A 22,771-nucleotide genomic window follows, 5' to 3' on the forward strand; every position below is an offset into this window, starting at 1 on the left:
GAGGGAGAGGAACAGAGATATATAATTTCTATTTTTTCCTGTAAAAAAATACCTTGTTAACAGCATTACCATATGTTTAAAAGTCACCATAAAAATCTTATGTACCAAAACGGAACAGTCCAAGTAACGAAAGTTACGCTGAGGAAGCTCATTTGCCGACTAAAGTTTTTGAACCATTAAGGACTGTTCGAGCAAGACCTGATTTCTTCACGGGTCCCACTAATTTAGGACTCCAAATTTAAAATTATCCTTGTTGATAAACCAGACATTTTTTTTTCCGAAGTTGAGGTCTTCTAATGTGTGCTTTTCCCTACCCCGGGCCCTCCACAAGTCCCTCAAAGTGGATCCTGTGTTCGAGATTACCTTGTAGTTAGTATGTGAAAGATCACCTTGATAAATTTTACAAAGATTACCTTGTGGTTGTTTCATGAACTACTGATAGAGAATTAAAACACTTAAAATTAAATTTCATACGCATGTAAAATTAATGTGCAGTGGTTCTGTTGTGAAGAAAAGCTAACTATTCTAACAATTGCTCTGATTAGTCTATAAATTAAAAATTACTAGTATAAATCAAAGTGTGCCTGTACATTTTAATACAATAAGTTAAGTAGTAAGAACTCTAAAAAGGTAAAAATTTCAATTTTTTTTTTCTGCAATCTATAAATTTTCTTAATATTGTAATTTTAATTCATATTTTAATAAATGTTATATTACTTTGAATTTATACGATTTTCACAATACCGCACATTAAAACTAACGGCACTTCGCTTAAGCCGTCATAATTTTTCGATGACATGAGGTAACGACTTATCGAGGTTTTACTGTAATATAATATAATTTAATTCATCAATTCAAATTCATCAAATTTGATCTTGTTAAATTTAAACGTTACAATGGGTTACCATGTTCCATAAATTTGTAAATAGTTTAAAAATTCATAAAAATTGAAGGAATCTTACATCAATTTGAATGCTGTTGCAAAAAAATAATTCTCACGAAGAGTTTTTAGTAAAGAAAAAAAATTAGTTACAATTTTTGTCGATAGAGGGCATTGCACGAAAGCAAATCACTGGAAATATGTAAATTAGAATCTTGTGAGATGTTGGGCGTACAATGAACTTGAATCTCATTTTTGAATTTTTTTTCACTGCATTGACATGAGGTTTTCATTGCGATGTTGACATTGGTGGATGTGACTATTAATGTTGTTCCGTATCAGCTACGAATCACCGATTTTCTACCAACGTTTCGGATACGGAAGAGGTTGGAAGAGGTTGAAGAAAAGTTCAGATTCAGAATTCTGAGATTTCCTTTCCAATAGTGCTCACGAGTAGTGCGAAAACCACCAATGTCAACATCGCAATGAAAAACTCTCGTGAGTGCCAGTAATAGGGTTGCATTTCATAGGGCTCGGATTTGCATATTTCGAGTGATTTGCTTTCGTGCGGCGCTCTCTGTCTACTAAAATTTGAACTAAATTTTTTTCTGTACCAAAAACGAAATCCCTTTTCGTGAGAATAAATTTTTTGCAAACGGTATTAAAAAAAAACAATTTCTTCAATTTTCATTAACTTTTAAAATTACGAATTTATGGGACACCCTGTATATTTAGTTTCTTTTTAGTATTTCTAAGTAACTCATGGATGAGTTAAAAATCTACCGGGAATAGATTTTCACATTGTTATTGGAAACCACAGTCTTTGAAAAATTTTAATGAAATAAATAAAACTGGGAGCACACACACAAGCACACGAGCAAACGAACCGGTAGCTGATCACAATGCGAAGTATTTACATAGTATACGTACTAAACATTATGTTAAAAAATGGGACAAGGTCAAAGCGAAGTAAAATTACTTCTTCACGAAGGCAAAACGTATTGTATTGGTATTTATATGCATTTATTTCTTTTAAAGAAATAAAATTGAGGATGGATTAGAAATATTTTTCGGAAACGAACCTTTTATTATTATTTACTTTAAAAAATTTTATTTTTTCATTTTATTATTTTTATTTTTTTGTGGAAACGAGAGGAAATGCTTATACAGTGGGAAGAGCAGCGATTTTGCATTGAACAACTCTTTTAGAGGAAACGGTTCTCTTGGGAAAGTGAAAATTGTGTCAAAACGTCAGTAATTTTCAAGTAGCAATTCAAGGATAAGGAAAGCTTTTCTTGCCTGTCATTTCTCATATACTGTTGTCCATCCTGGGCTTTTATTTGTTTATTCAAGCCTTTTCTTATTGAAACTCTCTTTCTTGCAGTCTTTTCTACTTTCTTTTCTTTTTTTTAACCGACAAGATGGGATTCCCATGTTGTTATTTATTTGATCTTCAAGGTTTAAAGCGGTAAGATACTCATCAAAATATTCACATTTTCTTTATCCTTTCGTTATTTTTTTGTTTTTTAATAATTTTTTCTTTTGGAAATACAGTATTAATCGCAAATTCTTACGTTTTAGTTATAGTTTTGTTCTTTTCTATCCATTTACAAATAAATAACGTTCGTTCTTCGTGAACATCCCAATCGCCACTGGATTGTATCATTCTTGACGTCCAAGAATTTGTGTATAATAATGTTTGTTCCTCTTCGAAAATTACGGGTTTGCGTTTCTATATTTCGCGGTTTTTTTTTTTTTTAGTTTTATTTCGAAAGATTATGAATATGTTAGAGTTATTCATCACCAGATACTCACCTGAGGTTATGATAGCTATGGCAGCTTCATTGCGCAAGTAGCCAATCAGGGCGTTATAGAAGACTTACACGCAGTCGCTCAGCTTCATTCTGGTCAGGACGTTTGACTTGGACAGACGTATCTTTTTCTTTCCGCCAGCAACCGAGAGTTGCGAGCCGATCTCCCCTCTAAAAAGTCTCGCCACAGAGAGCAACAGACCTACAAACAGTATAAATGTAATTCAATCATAACACATCACTCACTTCACTTCTGAAATATAGATGGCGGCACTGAAAAATCAAACACAACACTACATACGAACTCAGAGTATTAGGTTCACGCACAGTTACACTTCCGGCACAACTCACTAGGTAGTAAATCACCCATAGATGGCGATAGTAACTGAGTTGGGCTCGGTTTGAAAGAAAAAAAGAAAGCAACCGAGAATTAAGATTTGGTAACCAATCCAAGTGGGATCCTCGGTCAGTGTGAAATTTTTTATCCTCTAAAGATGACACCCGTAACGTGTTTAAATGCATTAGGAGTTTTTTTTATTTTCCTTGTATTTGTCTTTTTCGCTGGTGATTTTTCTGAGTATTTTATAAATAGCCTCCAAGGTGACCTACAGATAATAACCCAAGCTCTTGATTCGCAGTAATATGTTCAGCTTCGACTTTTGGCACGCCATTGCATTCTTGTGGTTTTTGTGATTTTAAATAATGACTAGAAAATATCATCAGCGTAGGAAGAAATGGTAGAAATGACGGAAGCGAAACAACCGAGCTAAGAGTCTCCATTCGAGAAATGTTTTATCGTATAATATAATGATCACATAAGCTTATTATAATTACTTTTCGTATTTTTAACAAGGAAAAAAGTAAGTCTCTATGAAATATTTTAATGAATATAAACACACGAGAAACAACCGGTTTTTCGTTGAATTTCATGGAAAAAACTTACTTTTCATCTTTTCAAAATTAATTGACATTTTCTGTGAATACGAGATTAAGCAGCGGCATCAAATGCGAAGAAATAGTTTTAAAATATGCATTTTGTGTGCGTGTGTGTGTGTGTTTCACGCTAACGTTATGCAGAAACATTCCACAAAAATATAAATATTCGCGATTTCTCCGAATTGATAAAAATCGAATTTTCCCTTATTTAAAAGAAAAATGGCGTGTAGTTGTCACTGCTGGGATTTTTACGATTGATTTATTTTTTGAGAGCCATTGATGAATAATGAGATTTTGATGAAAATGATGATAAATCAATAATAATTGATCAATAATAATGAATGGTGAATGAATTAAAAGGACTTACTGCTGAATAATGATGAAAGTTTGATGAGTAATAGTGAGATTGATCATTAATGCTGAAAGATTGATAAATAATGATAACAGATTGATAAATAATGATAACAGATTGATAAATAATGATAACAGATTGATAAATAATGATAACAGATTGATAAATAATGATAACAGATTGATAAATAATGATTAGATTCATAAATAATGATGAGATTCATAAATAATGATGAATGGTTGATGAATAATGATGAGAATTTGCTGTATAAGTTAGAGTTCTAGTTCCAAGGGGTCCAGAGATAAATCTTATTTATAAAATTTTTGTTTATATAATTATATATACACTATAAATTTGTCCAAAAAATTTATAGCAGTCCCCCCTTACCCCGTGCTCGCAAGTATCAAATCTCTCGCATCGTTCTCACCGATGAAGACAGCCATCAAGTCGTCGATGTAACGTACTGTGTTCGTTCTGGATTGGAGTATGCCGTTAGGTTTTGAAGAACTGAGGGACATAGACTTGGTTGGGAGGGGGGGGGGGCGGGTGCAGAGAAGAGCTACGCTTTTGTGCATAGAGGACATGAGCTATGAAGAAAGACGATTTCTAGAATATGTTTATATTCCAAAAACGCAGGTGACGGGGAAATGTGATCTAAGTGTTTAAAATTTTCAATGGGACGAATACGATGGGACATGCGTTATTAATAAATTGTAAATCAACTGCTCCTACAAGGGGGCACCAGTATCGTTTAGTAAGGGAGAATTCCAAGTTGTGGTGTCGCAGGTAGTTTTCTATTAATAGGGCTGTTAATAAATGGAATAGCTTACCTAAGGGGGTCGTGAATTCTAACACAATCGTCGCGTTTAAAAAGCAATACTATAATTATGTTGGGACAAACCGAAAAGCTATCCATACTCAGACAAGACAACCATAATCTTTTTTATGGGCAGTGTATTACATGGTATTAATTATATATTCGTCTTTTTTTCGCGATATATGCTTTTGTGTTAAAAGTTGCTGCGTGGGCATCTCTTTTGAGCCACCTCGTTGGGCAATTCGCCAGTTCTGGCCTTTGTATTTGCGCATCAATTAATCACGCAAATGATCCAGTTAATTAATTCATATATTATTTATGAAGTGACGCTAATAATACGGGCCATCGACATCCAGAGCAAGGACAAGCTCATTATCGATCGAAATATTAAAGGCAGGCTACTTCCAGAAATCCGCGCCAGAGGTTTCGGACCCGCGCGATAGAGTTTCGCAGTCAAAAAATGTCATCCGATAGACACACAAGATCTTATTCTTTCTTACGTTCTATTTTTATTTCTCTTTAGAAGAAGTGAAATAAGAATTCTATTTGGAATGGCCCTTCTCTTTCACCCTTGACTCTGTCTCTTCTCTTTTCCAGAGAGTTCTTTTTTTCTTATCTCAAATAAAATTTAGGGAAGAGTCGAAAAGTTTTCTTCGGTTTCCGACTTTCTTCTTACGCATCACGAATTTTCTTCAATCTTCTTCTTCTTCTCGAGCTTCTTCCCCATTTTTACGACTTTTTTCTCTCTCTCTCAATACACATACGCATATATATACCGTATATATTTTTCATTTCTTATTTTTCCGAACGTTATTCAATATACAAATGGATTTCGAAAATCTGCGAGTCTTGAAGGCCGTCGTCAGTTTTATTTCCCTCGGATATAAAAAAAAAAAAAAGTGTCAAACGCTGCATTTTTCTGCATTTCCGATACGTGCCTTTTATACGAGCGCAGTATAGTATTCCGAATACAAAGGAGTTACGTAAATTATCGGAACTGCGCACACAGTTGCGTATAAGAGATTTTAAGCAGATAAAACGTTTTTTAATTCATAATCTGCACAAATTTGAATCACTATTTGATAATATATAATAAGTATGAGATGATTAAATATTATGTTTTTACGGTTCAATCAGTGAAATTGATAACTGGTTTTCATCAATCCCGACTGTTATACACGGTGGAACTTGGTTAATTCAAATTTTAAATAATTCGAACTTTTATGAACGGCTTTAGTTTTCTATCTAATTTAATGTTGAAATTTCGTTGTTTGATTAGAATTTGTTTTTCCCGGCTATTGTGGAGGATTCGTAGTTGGGGAGGGGGTGGGGGGTGATTTTAGAATGAGCAAAAGTAGACTGATGGGGAAAATGAGATCCGGGAATATTTCTTCCCCGACGTTTCGCCCCTGGCATTTCGCCTGCCCTGACCGTATGAGTGACTAACTGTGTGAGTGACCAAGTGATCAGTTGAGTGACCATATAAGTGGGTGAGTGACCAAGTGATCAGGTGAGTGACCTTATGAGTGAGTGAGTGACTGAATAAGTGGCCATATAAGTGGGTGAGTGACCGTATGAATGAGTGAATGACTGAATGAGTGGCCAAATGAGTGTGCGATTAACTGTATGAATGAGTTAGTGACCGTATGAGTATGTGAGTGACCGTATGAGTATGTGAGTGACTGTATGGTTGAGTGAATGACCATGTGAATGACCCAAGTGAGTGGCATAACTCACATAATATTTATAGATGGGGGTGAAATATCAGGTGTGAAATATCCGAGGGTGAATGTCCAACTCACTTAGTCATTCACACGGTCACTCACTTGATCATTCATATGGTCATTCACTTTATCACTCATACGGTCATTCACTTTATCACTCATACGGTCATTCACTTTATCACTCATACGGTCATTCACTTTATCACTCATACGGTCATTCACTTTATCACTCATACGGTCATTCACTTTATCACTCATACGGTCATTCACTTTATCACTCATACAATCACTTACATGGTCACTTATACAATCACTTACTTGGTCACTCATATATATATGGTTAGAGCAGATGAAATGCCGGGGGTAAATGTCCAACTAACTTGATTACTTATTTGGTCGCTCATACAGCTTGGGCAGGTGAAACGTCCGGTGCGAAATAACCCTGGGGCGATATTTACGCATGATTAATGACTAATCTTAGCCACTACATTATTCCACCACGTTCTGGAATTGACATCACTGTAGAATTTCTTGACCACGCTCAAAGCCAGGTTTACAGAAACACAATCTCCGATCATCAATTACGAAACTTTATCCAAAATTTTACTATTCATAGGAAATCTATTTTCACATTAGAACTTGTTGGAAGAAACTGTTCTGAAGAAATCTGTTTCCCCGAGATTGAACAACACAATTCATATCGAGTGGTACGTACACAATTTCGATGTATTCCAGCTGAACATCAAAATTATCAAAAGAAAAAAAAATTAAAATTTACGAGAAACATTTTTAATTCTTTCATTTAAAATTTAATTTTAACTTTAAATTTAGTGTTAATTAATGTTAATGTTGTTTCATTTAATTTCTGAACGGACAGTCGTTTCTGAATTTGCTCAATAGTCATCCAAAAAATCTTGGTGGATCATTTCAGCACGAATAATCTTTTTATTAATATAGATCATGGGGTTTTGACAATTTGCGATCATCAAATCTGGTAATTTCTTTCGAACTGAATTGCTTGCCATAAAACCTTGGGTTATCTTCAGGACTGGCCCGACCTCTCGCACGTTACTCAGCGGACAGAACATGTGTGTTCGAGCCAGAGGTGAAGGTTGAAAAGAAAACGGCACCTACTGTGGGCTTAAATTCTGTGATGTTTGGTCAGAACATGATAACTCCAAAATCACATTTTTCAGATATAAGCAATGTCATTGTCATTTAAAAATAAAAAATAAAGCATATACACAAATACAAATGAAAATATCATACATCAGCATGTTGTTTAGCCGTACGCACGTATTGGTGCATTTATCTCACTTCTAATTAGTTATAATTAGCAAGACTTGCTTTTTAGATCGAAATGACATTTTTTGGAGATATCATCATGAACATCACAGAATTAAGATTCGTAAGAAATTTTTAACTTTTATTTGCAAGGATGGAGAAAAGAAAAATTCAGTCCTTTTTTTTGTCGATAGAGGACACTGCACGAAAAAAGAAAGCGGAGTTATTTGACTTAAACCTTTCTTTAATCTCTTCCGTGTCCGAAACATTTGTGAAGCTTGAGCCGGTGATTCATGGCTGAGGTTAAACTACTTCACCAATAGTGCTTTATCCACCAATGTCAACATCGCAATGAAAACCCTTATGTAAACGCCAGTAAACAGGAAAGTTCAGAAATGAGCTAGCAATCGTACACCCTGCATTTTCTAGGACTCTGATTTGCACATTTCTTTTCTTTCGTGCAACGCCCTCTATCGATTAAAATTTGATCTAATTTTTTTTCTGTACCAAAGAAAATCTCTCTCCCTCTCCGTGAAAATCGCTTTTCCGCAAACCGCATTCAAATATGCCAATTCCTTCAATTTTAATGAATTTCTGGGACATCCTGTATATATACATACACCACACAGTAAATAGAGATTCCACTTCAGTATTTCCTCGACTTCTACTGTAATAAGTGACGTCGTTTGAAAAAAAACTACTCTGTTTTCTCGTTATTCGCTCACATCACCGTCTAAATATGCATGGTTCCTTTCCGGGACAATTCCACGACGGACGTGGAGAAATCCGGCATCGTATGTGCTAGTGCGATTGATGGCATCAGCGAGAATATATTTAAATCCACTGACATCGCCAGGATGTCCAGTCGCTTTAATCCTGCGAGGAGCGAGGAGGAGAGATAACGTCTACTCCAGAGCCAGAAATACGATTCCTACCGAACAACGCTCATGCACAAATGCACTGGGAATCACCATCACTGATGCATCCCGTGTCCCACCCACCCACACACACTTCCCGTAATTAATTCAGCGAAGTTTCTCCAGGAAACGCTAAACATTCCAGCAGAAGCCAATATTACCCTTACGTTTTGCCTGGCTCAGATCTAGATGATACGCCGCGAGGGCCTCTTCGTGAGAGAAAGCCAAGATGATGACGACCATAGAGACCTGAGTTTAGTTTTAAGAGGGGTTGGAAGATAGAGAGAGGGAGAGTAGACAGAGCAGTGTGTTTGCATTCATTAGTTAGTTTTAGTTAATTATGCAAACGTGGTCATTATTAGGTTAAGGCGTTGGCGGATTTGATCGATTCAACCGTGAGAGGAAGAGACAGTAATGATGTTTTGGAAACGCGGCGTGTGTGTGTGTGTGAACTCACTTTCACTCGCTTTCCCTTTCCTCCGGACTTTTAGTTTCGTTACATTAAGTTGCTGCTGCTGCTGGTGGCATAATTCAGTTAAGGAACGTCTTTGACTGAAAACTTTCCAAGTCGTGAGTGTGCGTCTGATTGAATTACTAGTAGCATTATCTATACACACAAAGACAGAGTTAGCTCTATCTCTTTCTCTCTATCTTTCGCACAGAACCGAAACGAAATTGGGATAGTCACAGAAGAGAGAGAAGTGAAACTTCTCAATGAATTCTTCGCACAAAAGTTAAGCTAAATCTCGGTAACTTTATTTTTGTATTGTGCCCTAGATCTTTCTTTTCAGATGGTATTTATACACGGTGGTGACAAAATTACTTGGTATCAGTTTTGCAAAGAATGGAACGGACCAATATCATAACCTGGGGAAATATTCGTTTACACAGTTATCGGGGGCTTTGGATAATGTTATTAGTTTTTTTCCCCGTCAAAGTTTTTTTTTTTTTTTTTGCGCTTATGAACGTAATGTTTGTATAACCAAACTTTTTTTTCGCCCTGTAAAGTTATCGTTATCAGGTTGCAAGACTATGTAGGACTATTTCCCAGCTAGAAGTTGTTCTCTCGACCTTTTTCCTTGTTGACAAACGTTTCAGTACTTAATGTCGTAATCACTCCGTAGTATTCGCTATGATCCATGTACACGTGGAGATGCTTTTCCAATTGTGAAGGCAAATGCATGACGGAAATAAGCCGTTTTATTCAGTTCTGGATGTTTCTTTCAGTTGGCCAGATTCAAATTTCTCAAGGGATCAACGAAACGTATTTATTAAATGTATTTTATTTAAAAGTACATAATATAAAAAATAATAATATTATAATTGGCGATAAGCATTCGACACTTCCATTCTAATGCCTTATAGTGGTTGAGTAACAAAAATGTAGGATTTTAGCTCAAAGGAGAAATAGTCCCGTCTTAGAATAGAACCAAAAAAAATTGCATTTGGAAATTGCAGTGGGAACGAAAAACAGATTGTCCCGTTTTACCAATGCCAATTTACCATACGTCCCGTTCGAACAAACGGGATGTATGGAAATGTGTCCGGGCCACTTAAGTGCTATGGAACAGTACCACGGATCACTTAAGTAATCTAGGAATGTTCCGCGGGTAACTTGAGTGATGTAGAACCGCACTGTTGGGCCGCTTAAGTGCTCTGAAACTGTGCCACCTGTCACTCAAGGGATCTCTAAATGTGCTACGCATCGTTTAAGTGTTCTGGAACTGTGTCGCAGGTTACTTAGGTGATCTTTGAATGTGAAAGTGATCTTTGCGGCCTACTTCAGTGATCTGAAAATGTGCCACGGGCTACTTAAATGCTCTGGAAATTGTGCTACGGGTCATTTAAGCGGTTTGTAAATGTACCGCAGTGTTCATTTTTACAAATTTAGGTTTGGGGGGCAAGCCACATCAGATAACGTCCAGGGCCACATTTGGTCTGTGGGTCAAGAGTTTACCCTATATGGCTTAAAGGGTGGGTCGCAATGAATTTCTTAAACAAATTTTGATTTCTTACCCTTCAAATAGCATTGAAATTAACAGAAATTGATTATAATAACAAATAAAGGTATTTTCTTTCGAAATTTAAAAAAAAGAATCTAATGTTTTTTTACATTAAAAAAATAATTTTTTTTTTCGTCTAAGGGGGGTGGCGCTCGAGCCCCCATGCCCCCTACCGAGTACGTTTCTGATCCCACCAATATGTGTTTGGAGGTGAGGGGACAGTGCTGACGAAATTTTGCTGACAAGGAGGGGGAGGGGGTCAAAAATAGCTAAAAATTTGCTGACGTTATATTTGAACGACCCCAATGGTATCTATGTACATTATGTATCAATGTAATTAGATTACAAGATAATCTCTAGTTCAGTTACATAATCTATCTAAGAACTAGATTATTTGTATTTATTCCATGCAAAACAATTCAATTAAGAGCTTTTGAAAAATAATAATAATTTCCCAAAAAAGTAATAAATGAATAAAAAAATTTAAATTTTTAAATAAAAAAAATAAGTATAATTTTCTGAAATTGTTATTCCTAATCATAAACATATGAATAGAATGACAAAATAAAAACACTGACATTTTTTCTGCGCAGAAAAAAATGTAAAAACCAATCAGGCAAGTGGCTAATTGTAATAATTGCTCCACTCTTCTGGAATCGACATCCCCGCAGAACTTCTTGGCCATGTTCAAAGCCTGATTTACGGTAGCATTTCATGATCATCCTTTATGAAACTGCATTTTACTTACCTTTGTTATTGCCATCAAGGAAATATACTTACATTAACGTATTACAATTTGTACTTTCCATACTCAATGACGACAAAAAGAATCAGATTTTGAATAGCACACTTTGATCCATAGGTTGAACAATATAATCGGGATCAAGTGGTACACATTCTGGATGCACTCCCGCTGAACAATGTTAAAAAAAATAGGCATTAAATTATCAAAGAAAAAAAGAGCGGAGGAAAAACAAAATTTTCAAACTTTTATTTGTTTTTGAAATTTTTTTGTTCAAAAACTTAGTCTGACTCGTAGAATTTTTCAAAACTAAATTTGTCCATACAAAAATCATAATTTTTTGATGTAATTACGTCTTTTAAATCATCCCATTATACCAGATGCATCCTCAAGAAGTTGCGTAACGAAATGCTTTAAAAGCCCGTATCTCAAGAATTATTCAGAATATACCTCCGTTTCTAAGGACTGCGGATAGATCTCGTTAAAAAAATTCTGATGGTATATCACATGGTGGTTTCAATACCTTTTCCTGTGTGGGCACCAAGTTCGATTGCCGCATTCGTAACGAAAATGTTTTCCGCAATATATCGGGAGGTTCGCAACGCATATGAAAGCGGATTGTATCGTCCGAGTAATATTTTTGAGTAGGCTGACCATATGTCTTCGAGAAGAATATGAGAAATTTGGTCCGCGAATACGGGACATCGCCAGTTGTCGTCAAATTACAGCAAAATTACCAATTATGGCACAAAACCAATCAAAACTTTTTAAAATACCACAAAAAAATAGATGTTGTCAATCCCCAAGTTTGTAAAGATTTTCAGAATAAGTTCGTTTGTGTGGTGGTGATTCGTGAATTCCAAATATTTTGTTTCTCATTAATTTGATTCAAATTTTTTCCATCAAGTGAAGAAAAAAGTCTGCTACCCTAAAGCATTTTCCCGTATTTGTTTACTCAATTTTCATCAAAATACAATGCATCAACAAAGAGAAAAATGATAACTAATGTTTTTTTTTTTTTGCAGGTCTGACCGATTTCCTAATAAATATTTCCAAATGCGCTGTGTCGAATAAATGTAAAATCTGTCTGGTGTTGTTGGGAGTAAGACACACGAAGTGTTGCCAATACGTACCATTATAAAGAGAAAATGCAAATATATATCTCTAAAAACAATGTCAAGTCGTTAACTCAAATCAAATGACATTCAAGAAAACTCCAACTAAAAAACGGGAAAAACCGGATCATTTTTGAAAAAAGTCGGGATGGGCAGAAAAACAGGGGGAAAAACCGTTTGAGACAAATTCGATGGTACTACCTTGAATTCGATACCCCCTTCCTGTGTGGGCGCCAGGCCAACACCATACTAAAGATATCTTGTGTGGTATTGATGTATGACACAGCCTAGCCGAATTTTTTTCCCCTCCCATCTTCGAAACATTCGAAAAAAATTTCGAGTTATAAAACAGGAAATATTAACATTAAATTTGATACAAAACTCAAGAGGAGTTCGTAAAAATTCGAATTAACCAAGTTCTACTGTATTTACTTATCTTGTTTTCTTCTGTGTAGATTGTGGATAGGATTTTGTTTGAAGAGAAAACTGGGATCTGATACAAAATATCATTGAGAGAGAGCGAGATGTACGTATATATAACCCGAGAGGAAAATGGTCTTATTGAAGTTCTCGATCGATGCTAGGGATTGTCACGAGCACTCGAGCCATATAAGTCACCGAAGTATCGATTTGATATCGACGAATTTGACTGAGCATGTTTGCGCCACGTGCTTACCGGCGCAGCTGTCGATGTAAATGCCGATATTTACCAGTCATTTCTTGCCCTTTCAACGTCCTGTGTGAACATGGATTTCACGGGATAGACAAAAGAAGGAAAAAAAAAAATCATTAATTGCATCACGTTGGTATCAATAATCGATATCGGGGTTCGAACACGTGTCTTTACGTTCTCTTGTTTCTTTGGGCGGTGATCTCGACGATTTGGGATTTTCCCACATTTTGGTGAATGATTTCGGAATTTCAACTGTGAACAATGTACACATTTCGTCTTGATGGTTACGGTAGAGGTCTTCAACGCCTGTGGTGGGCTGTTTTGTTTTGTGGCCCGCCGACGAAATTTACAGGATTTACGGCAAAAAACAAAAACTCAATGCAAAAATGTATGTATTCCAGAATTGGGGGGAAAGAAGAAATTAAAAAATTACATTTTAGAAACAATTTCAGAATTAATCATGAGAAACAATCACATGATCATTGAAAAAAATCGTAATTTTAGGGGAAAAAAATCATAATTATTGAAAAAATCGTAATTTTATGGGGGAAAAATCATAATTAATGAGAGAAATAATTTCAGAATTAGTGAAAAAAGTATTTGACAATTCATGAAAATTCATAATTAATGAAAGAACTATTGTCAGAATTAATGAAAGAAATATTTTCGGAATTAATGAAAGAAATATTTTCGGAATTAATAAAGATTCACGTTCAATGAAAAAATTTGTTTAGAATCGATGAAAATTGATATTTAGCGAACAAAAAGAATTTCAGATTTTATTAAGATTCAAATTCAATGAAAATAATAATAATTATAGAATTGATGAAAATTCGTATGCAATTGAAAAATGATTGCAGAGTATTAATGAAAATTCATTTTTGAATGATCCCAGAAATAAATAAAATTCTCTCAAATAATATTGTACCCTGCAGGTTGACTCGGCGCCCTGGGCCACGACCTCCTATATAACCTATATTATCTAGGTGGTCGTGCCTGGGCCCGACCATTAAGACACCACTGTGTGAATCTAAATACCGCAGTGTATGACTCTTTCTTTCTTTCTTTCAAAGTGAGGTCTATGGCCATGGGCAATTTACTACCTAGTGAGTTGTGCCGGAAGTGTGAGTGTGTGCGCCTAACAGTCCGAGTACGTATCTAGTGTTGTGTCATGATTTTTCAGTGCTGCCATAAATATGTTAGAAGTGAAGTGTGATGATTGAATATTTGTACCACTTTTGAATATTTTTACCGTTTGAAGGTCTGTTGCTCTCTGTGGTGAAACTTTTTAAAGGGGAGATCTTCTCGCATTCGCGCCTCGATGCTGGGAACCACAGAAAACTAACTTCAGCTGACCAACACTGTGGTGACGATGGGGTTCGAACCAACACCACCTATAGAATATGTTATATAGGTGGTGTTGTTCGAACCCGGGAACTCCGTCACTAAGACCAACCACTCGACCACCACAGCGACAACCGCAGTGTGACTTGTTGGAACTCGAGCTTCACAGAAATTGTATATCGGCCTACAATGTCTGTAAGGTTGAGGACCCCTGGGTTACGGGAAATATCTTTTCCATAAAATCGAACGAATAATAATTTTTCAATACTATTTTATACGGGGGGGGGGGAAAGAATGTGGGCGCTCCCTTCGACCGAAAATATCGTAACTTTCCGAGAGAGTAAAAATATTATATATTTCGCTTTATTTCATGGTTCGTGAGATGCAAGCAGATGTTTCACGAAATTCATTCCGGAGGAAAATTCCGTGACATTCTGTTCCTTTCATGTTTTCATCATGAAAGAAAAAAACATTTCATTGCCTCATAAAAACAAAGTCAACATTGTTTTTAAAAAAAAATCATGTCTTCTTTTTTTTTGAATAATTTTTCTTACTCGTATCAGAAACATTTTATCGAAGATCATAAAGTCAAAAACTTATTATTACAACATTGAAATGTTTTCATTCACGACGAAATATTTTATTGAATTCCTTTATGAGATGTGTGTGATAATAACTTTATATGTATATATACTATGACTTTACTTCTATAAAATGTTACGTCTTGTATAACTATACTCTTTCTTTTCTTTATAGTGTGCAGTCCATTGATCGAATATTACTACTCTTTCGTGCAGAAGTGATTTGGAATTGATTCATAAATCATAAACGAGAGGTTCCAGGAGAGATAGAGATAAATCCCATCATGTCGGGGGTCGTACAACTTGTCACAGTTGCGTCTGCTGCAGTTCTCTTCTTATCTGCTGTTATGATCGTAAGTGATTAATGTTCCTGTTATTTTTGTATGAGGTGTATTTAGGGTATAGATTTTCACCTGGGGGTTCCTTGAGCCAACGGCCGTACCAAGCTGAGAACGTCGGTTTTCGTCCGATCACCGAAGTTAAACATCATCGCGTGCGGTTAGTACGAGTGAGGGGTAACGAAATGGAACACCGCGTGCTGTTGGCATACTTAGGGCTCTCCACAGAGAGCATCAGGCCTACAACGGGGCAAATCTTCAATCATTACACTTTATTCATACTTCGAAAAATAGATATCAGCTGGCAGCACTATAGCAAGCATTACATAGAAACAAACAACAAACTTCACGTTAGGTTCACAACGTGTAGCCATTTATTAGAAGTTCCGCAGATGAATATGGGGGTTTTTTGGGGGGTTCCTTGGAATCAAACGTCACAGAACACAGAAATCCCGGAACCCGGTGTTATGATCGCACTCATAACATAAATTTATGTAAATAAGTTGTCTATACTACTGGATTTCATTTGAATTACCGTGTATGTGTTTTCCTTTTGAATTTCAACTTGTGAAATCACTTTGTCACGGATCGTGAGAACGGAAGTTTAGGGACATTACGCACATAGCTCCTCGTGCATTCGTTAGGGGGACGAGGTCTACTTTCAACCTGGAGGGTTCGGGAAGTCCAAGTTCCAAGAAACTTCGAGTGATACTAGGGTCATTCATCAACCTGACTGATTAAAAGCCCGCTCCGGGATCAATTAACGTTCCTGTTTTGTTTCCCTAGTAATACAGGTTTTTTAACTGTAAGGGTGCGGACATAGTGCACTCTGATTTCTGATTCTGCAAGTCAGCGCCGTTACGCATTGGTTAAAAAAACCTTTTAATTCAGGTTTTTAACCAATCCGTAAGGGTGGCGACTCGCAGAATCTAGCAAAGTCAAATAGTTTTTACCTTGAATTGCATTGCGAATTCCCTCAATTTGGTGCAATTTTATAAATCTCCGCACACGTGAAATTTCACACTAAAACAACACCGAGACATACACTTTCTAAAATACCAAAAACATTGAGAAAAGAAATAAGTATAATGAAATTTTTGACAGTGAGTGTATTTGCCATATATCTTCAGATACACATACAGAACCATGTAGCGTTAATATAATTGAAAGATAACTTTTTTTAAAGCATTTCTACGTGACAATATTTCAAGTGCACTAATACGTTATTAGCTAAAATGCTAAGTTTCAAAAAAGAACCTCGACGTGAATGTTTCGCGCGTTATAAGTAATCTCTTATACTTTTTCCAACTATAATTATCTCTATTTTTTCGATATTCGAAGTAATTAACGACAGTTTCTTTTTCTTTTTTGTAGTATTTAATTTAAATATACATATATACAAAGGCTGGGAACTCCGTACACGTAAAGCACCAGAATTCAGAATGTAAAAAAAAAATTCCTAAAAGTATTCCCAAGTTGTTTTCGAGTCATTTTTTTAAAATATAAATCTCCTAAATCTTCTTTTGAAAATTTTTATTCATAAAACGAGGTTTTTTTCCAAATATTTCGCATGAAAAAGGAAAAAACACTTCAAAGAGAAAATGTTTTTGGAAAACAGCTGCCGGAGAAGTAAAAAAAAAAGGAGTCATTAAAACGCTATCGTCTATGAAACACTTATTGGAAATGAAAACACTCTCTTTTCTTTACGTAGTGTTTTATGGATTTTTTGGAAATACAATTTATACGTGTTTTATTTTATATATTTATGTATAGATTATATATATATATATATTGTGAAACAGGTTCAATCGTATCCTTTGGAGCAAACGACAGACTGTCGAACGTCTTCTGACTGTGGAATCGGTGAATGCTGCGTTCTTGGTGAGAATTCTTCATTTTTTACGGTCCTTTCACGTGTATAATGCAAAAAAAAATTTTTTTCTTTGGTTTTTTTTTTAATACTCACGACAGTTGACAGCTGTCACAGCAGTGGCGTATGCGACTCTGATACAAAAAACGATGCGGATGAAGTTTTTTTTTTTTTTTTTCCTTACGTGAAGACGTTTTTAAAATCGATACCGAGTGGGAGTGAGGAGGCAATCGCTCCCAAATGAGCGACAGTTTCTATCGAAGTAATTTCAAACTTCAATAACTGGACTAAAAATAGACATAGTGCCTCCATCTTGGTCTCGTTTTTGAAAAGAAAAAATGAAAGTTTATGCCATTACCACTTCTACATGCTTGGTTATTGGACGTTGCGAATTACCCGTGCAAAGTGGACCTAGATTTTCGACTCTCCGGATTCGACACGTATCCATAAACGGGATCATATATCTCAGAGAATAATTGTCCGATCCGAGTGAACTGGTTTAAGAAAGAGTACGTATTATAACTTGTCTTGAGTTCCGAGTCTGTATCTTAAAAACTCAAGATGAGAGGCTGTGAATTTGAAAAGTTTGAAAATTTTTTCTACATTGCTGACTTGTCTAAATATAAGCTAAGCACAACATCTTATAGTACGAAAAATTTAATTTCAATTTACTATACGCGATTGACGTTTTCACGAAAATAAATGTGGTCGTGTCCGACACTGCCAATTCTTTTCTTTTTCATGGTTTTTATTTCTGTGTTCGAAAGTGATTTCTACTATATGAGTTTTATGTTTGTAGGCTATTTGCATATGAAGTTGAACCCGAGAATTATGTATCCTATTCTGTTTTCAATCGATTCCGTTTTTAATCTGCCGCAATTTCGCTACTTGTGTGGAGAAAAGTGTTACCGCATAATCCACAGCTGGATATTATCCCCATTATGCAAATTTCATTCGCCCAATAATGAAATATCAAGGAATGAAGGGTCTTGTTGATCGAATTCTTGTAGAGGGAAAAGATGTTTATATTTTAACACCCGCATCTATACGTCTATAGCGCTTTAAAATATAATATTTTTAGAAATTAATTTTTAAAAAATACTTCTTTCTATTCCAACCTCTTAGGGTTAAAAAAGCTGCAGATAATATGCAGCGGTATATATATGTAATCTATGAAATTCCGATGCTTTTAACGTATAATCTTTGGATTATACGCGCAGGAAAACGGTACTCAAAAAGACATTATCAAAAGACACTAATGAGAAAAATTTGCTGTGAATTTTGTTAATTAGGCCGATTGGATTCACATGCTGTCAGTGTTAGAAAGTGAAATCATTAATTTCCTTAAAAGCCTCCTATTTCAGCCAGTAGCTCTTAACGTAAGAGCTATTGTCTGACAGCTGGGCTGTTAGACTGTGGACAACATAAATTTTTTGAAATTTATGTTGGCATGTTTATCAACATGGAAAGGGGGGTAAGTTTCGAAAAAAAAAATCGGGAAAAACCGTATTTTGAACGGGTTTATTTGGGTAAAAAGATATTTTTGGATCATAAAAAATTTAGCTTTCACCCGATTTTTTTTCCGATTTATCAAACCCTTATAAAGAACGCAACATTTCTGCTTCTAAAATTATTTGTAGTGAAAAAACCGTTTCCAATATTTTATCTCTAGCCAGTTTTGTTGCAATCTCTAACTGATTCCATATGTTGCTGAGTTTCCTTGTCTGACAAAAAAAAAGTCGTCTCGTCAGTTAAGTAATATGCAGTTTAAGTCAAACTACCAACATTTAAGATACGGAAAGTTTGCAAATGTCCCAGATTGGGCACAGAGGGGTAGGGCCGTAATTGGGATTTTCGCCGCCCGGAGAAAATATGATTTTGCCAAATTCGATAATTTTATAATGGTGTTCTTTGTTTCCCACCAAAAACTTGCCGCCCGGGGAATTGCTCCAAACCTGCCGCCCCCCCCCCTCTAGTTCCGGCCCAAAACGAGGGTCACGTGAGGCTAAATTTATACACAAATTAATCAATTGTACGTTTCCATAGTATGCACCATAAATTCACTAGCGTTCTCGGTTCCTATCACTATCACGTTGTTGCAACGACGCTTACTTTTTTACTTTAGTAGCTAAGAACGCGACATTTCTGTTTCTAATAATTCACCATAGACCGATTTCTAAAAGTTAATCATGGGATATAAATTTGCAAATTCTTGAATTCGGGTGAATGAGATTCTCTTAAAAAGAGAACTATCAAAAAATTATGCAAATAAGAGACAAAAACAGGGATTGTATATTCCTTTTTCTAAAAAATGGAAGAGTGTGGGAGATTTGAAAAATGAGCGTACACTGCGACACTTGTCCAAAAAAAATGAAAACGCCAAGAATGCACTCGGGAAACATAATTCCTATGAATAGAGATTATACAGGGTGTCTTGTAAGTGCTAATGCGGCCTTTATCTCGTTAACCGTCCGTCGTAGAGGCATGAGTTCCATTTAAAAAATGCTCAAAAGGCGTTCAACAATTACCCTGTACCAGTTTTGAGAGTGAAAATACAGTGCGTAATAAAATAAAGAAAATCTTAATGTTTATTCGATCTTCCTGTCCTCTAACTCCCAATTAGAAAGTTGTTGCCTGGTCTCCTCTGCAGCCAACAAAAAAATTCCAAGTTTTTAAGTGCAATATTCACTGCGATATTCGAATTCAAAAATTAGAGAAAAGTTTGGAAAGGACAGAATAAATGAGGGAAAACCGCCTTGTGTGTCCAATGGTTTTTGCTGTTCTTTCATAACTTTTCTCCGATTTTTGAATTCAAATATCTTAGCGAATATTGGAGTTAAAAACTGGAATTTTTTGTTGGCCTCAGAAGAGACCAGGCAACAACTTTCTAATTAGAATTTGGAAGACAAGGGACCGTTTCAAAATTTAGATTTTTTTTATTTTGTTACATATTGTGTTTTCACTCTCAAAACCGGTACAGAGTAATTTTTGAACGTCTTTTGAGCATTTTTTAAATTGAAATTATATCTCTACGATGGACGGTTGATGATATAAAGGACGCAATACCACTTACAGAACACCCTGTATATACCGGAGGATTGATAATTTATTCTAATGGGGTATCTGCAAATTTATTTCTAATTCAAGGAAAATTGTTCAATTCGCTACAAATATTCATAATATTCACACAAACAAAAAATTTTAACCCTGTATGGTTCACCCCCCATAAAATTTATTGAAAAAATAATTTTCTTACAAATGCAAATGTAAGTTTGTGCTATTAGCATATTTTGAATCTCATCAACACAGCAATTTAACTAATTGGAGTGGGTTTTTTTAATTGGCTAATTACGATATAATATGCAGTTTCTTTTTATTTTAATTTTTTTCTACAAGCAGATAAAATCCTGCTTAGCAAAGTAGAATAGTTTCTACCTTGAATTTCAATTCCAATACCTTGACTTTGATGAGATTTTACAGATGTCTGAACAAGTGATATTCCAGCAGCACTCAAAAAAGAAATGACACAGACAAGGAATCAACTCTTTCTAGATAAAAAGAAATATTTCTTCGCTGAAATGACATCAAAAGATGTACTTTCTGAAATACTAAAAAAGTTTAGAAAGTGAATTGTCAGAGAAAAAGAAATAGGAAGCGGCCTTTCAAGTATTACGTAAGCAGATTTTCCACCATTTTTTAACCCCCTCTCCCCACCTTGTCAGCAAAAGTCAGCAAAGCACTGACCCCCCCCCCCCCCGTCAGCAAAATTTCGTCAGTTGCTTAGAAAATTTCATATCTTCAAAAAGGGGTGGTTGATGACGTAAGCAACCTTCAAACTTCCCCCCCCCCGTTATCAAAAGACAGCAAATCCGAAACCACCCCCCCCCCTCCTCCGATGCTGACGTAATACTTGAATGACCCCGAAGTTATAAAATAAAATTGGTTTAGGGTTTTTTGACGATGTATTTGTCATGTATAATGAAATATATACGGGAAAGAGGGTTAAGTTATTAGTCAGCAGAATTCGTTCAGACATTTTACTTGTTCTTGGGTTCAAAAAGATCTTTATTAAAACGCTGCTTTTTTAGAAACGGTGCCACCATAAAAAGACAAAATTAAAATTTAATGTAAAATAAATAAAAATTTATTTGAATGAAAAATTAAAAAAAAAAAAAAGCAATAATAACACGTGAATACAAATGCACTCTGAAAACAAAACCTTTACTTTTCAAAAATGTCCGCCGCAAAATTGTTCTTTAGTTGCTTCTCAGAATTGAATTAAAATTATCTTTCATATTATTGTAGGTATGATGCGTTACAGCACACCACAGTGCCTGCCGATGGGCCAGGTCGAGGACTTCTGCAGGGAGGACAGCGGTCCGGAAAACAGGACCCTGTATTATCCGAACGGAGACGCGATCGACGTGTTCGACATCTACACCCACGTCTGCCCTTGCGATTCCGGGTTGCAATGCGTCGACAACAGCTGCAGTCACAGCGAGAACTACGATAACTATATCTACTAACGGGCTGTATGTTATCCACATATAATAACACCTCTCTCACTTCTTCCGTGTCTCTTTTTTTTTCCGAACTCGATGGAAGTTGCATCGAACGGGGTCTCGTCTCATCCGAGAAGCGAAAGAAGTACATAATTAACCCTTTGCTATTTTCGGTGGGAGAGAAGTCCACACCCAACCCCCCCCCCTCCCTCCCTTTTATATGGCCAGTCCACTTTATTTATACATACACAAACACGCATATACATTACAACATTATAGAGGAAAGAAAGAGAACGTCCCATGTTATCGCCATGTCTTGAAGAATAAGATTGACTCGTGAAGAAACTTTTCTCGTGTGGAGATATTTACAGAGTATCTCATTTCCCTTTATTTATTTCTATTTATCCCATTTATGTGACCAGAGACTTATATGAAAGAAAGGCGATGCGAGTGCCATCTATTATCGGGCCAGGTCGAATCAATTGATCGACGTAATCGGTCGATGAGTCGCCTGCGAAATTTGCCATATTAGTGTCGAGTCGAATCGACTGTCAATCACTCTTTTTCCACCTATTTTAACATTGTTTTGTGAATATTCTGGTGCATTTTCACGTACTACTGTCATGTGTATATATAAAAAAAAGATTATTGAAAATAAAAATTCACGTGTAATACTTTTAGTTTGTTTTACTGCTTGGAAATCAAGATCTTCTTTTAAGTGTTTCGTGTTGTTTAAAATGATTCTCGATAAGTTGAATGGTGGACTTTAAGTAATGTTTCCTTTGATTAGTGATGGTTAATGGCAATTAAGTGATTAATCGTGGAATAGACTGCCATTATTTTTCCTGTGCATAATCCGCAGATGCGAAATTGGCTACGTTG

At 35.7% G+C, this 22,771-nt stretch overlaps 1 protein-coding gene across 3 annotated transcripts in view; it reads left to right on the top strand.

Moving 5' to 3' along the window:
• The window catches only part of LOC149076840 (astakine-like), a 98,005-nt gene extending 75,442 nt beyond the window's left edge, over positions 1-22,563 (top strand). For all 3 annotated transcript variants that reach the window (XM_089244553.1, XM_089244550.1, XM_089244551.1), the window contains exons 2-4: positions 15,355-15,532; positions 17,320-17,398; positions 21,693-22,563. In XM_089244553.1, coding sequence (XP_089100679.1) covers positions 15,464-15,532; positions 17,320-17,398; positions 21,693-21,913 — 369 coding nt within the window. In that variant the 5' untranslated portion in view covers positions 15,355-15,463 and the 3' untranslated portion in view covers positions 21,914-22,563. The remainder of the gene's footprint in view (positions 1-15,354; positions 15,533-17,319; positions 17,399-21,692) is intronic.
• Positions 22,564-22,771: the final 208 nt, after the last annotated feature.

Source organism: Pholcus phalangioides, unplaced genomic scaffold, assembly GCF_987345545.1.
Source record: "Pholcus phalangioides strain wild (caught in Gottingen) unplaced genomic scaffold, Ppha-v1.0 ptg000015l_1, whole genome shotgun sequence".
In the NCBI taxonomy this organism is placed as follows: Eukaryota; Metazoa; Arthropoda; class Arachnida; order Araneae; family Pholcidae; genus Pholcus; species Pholcus phalangioides.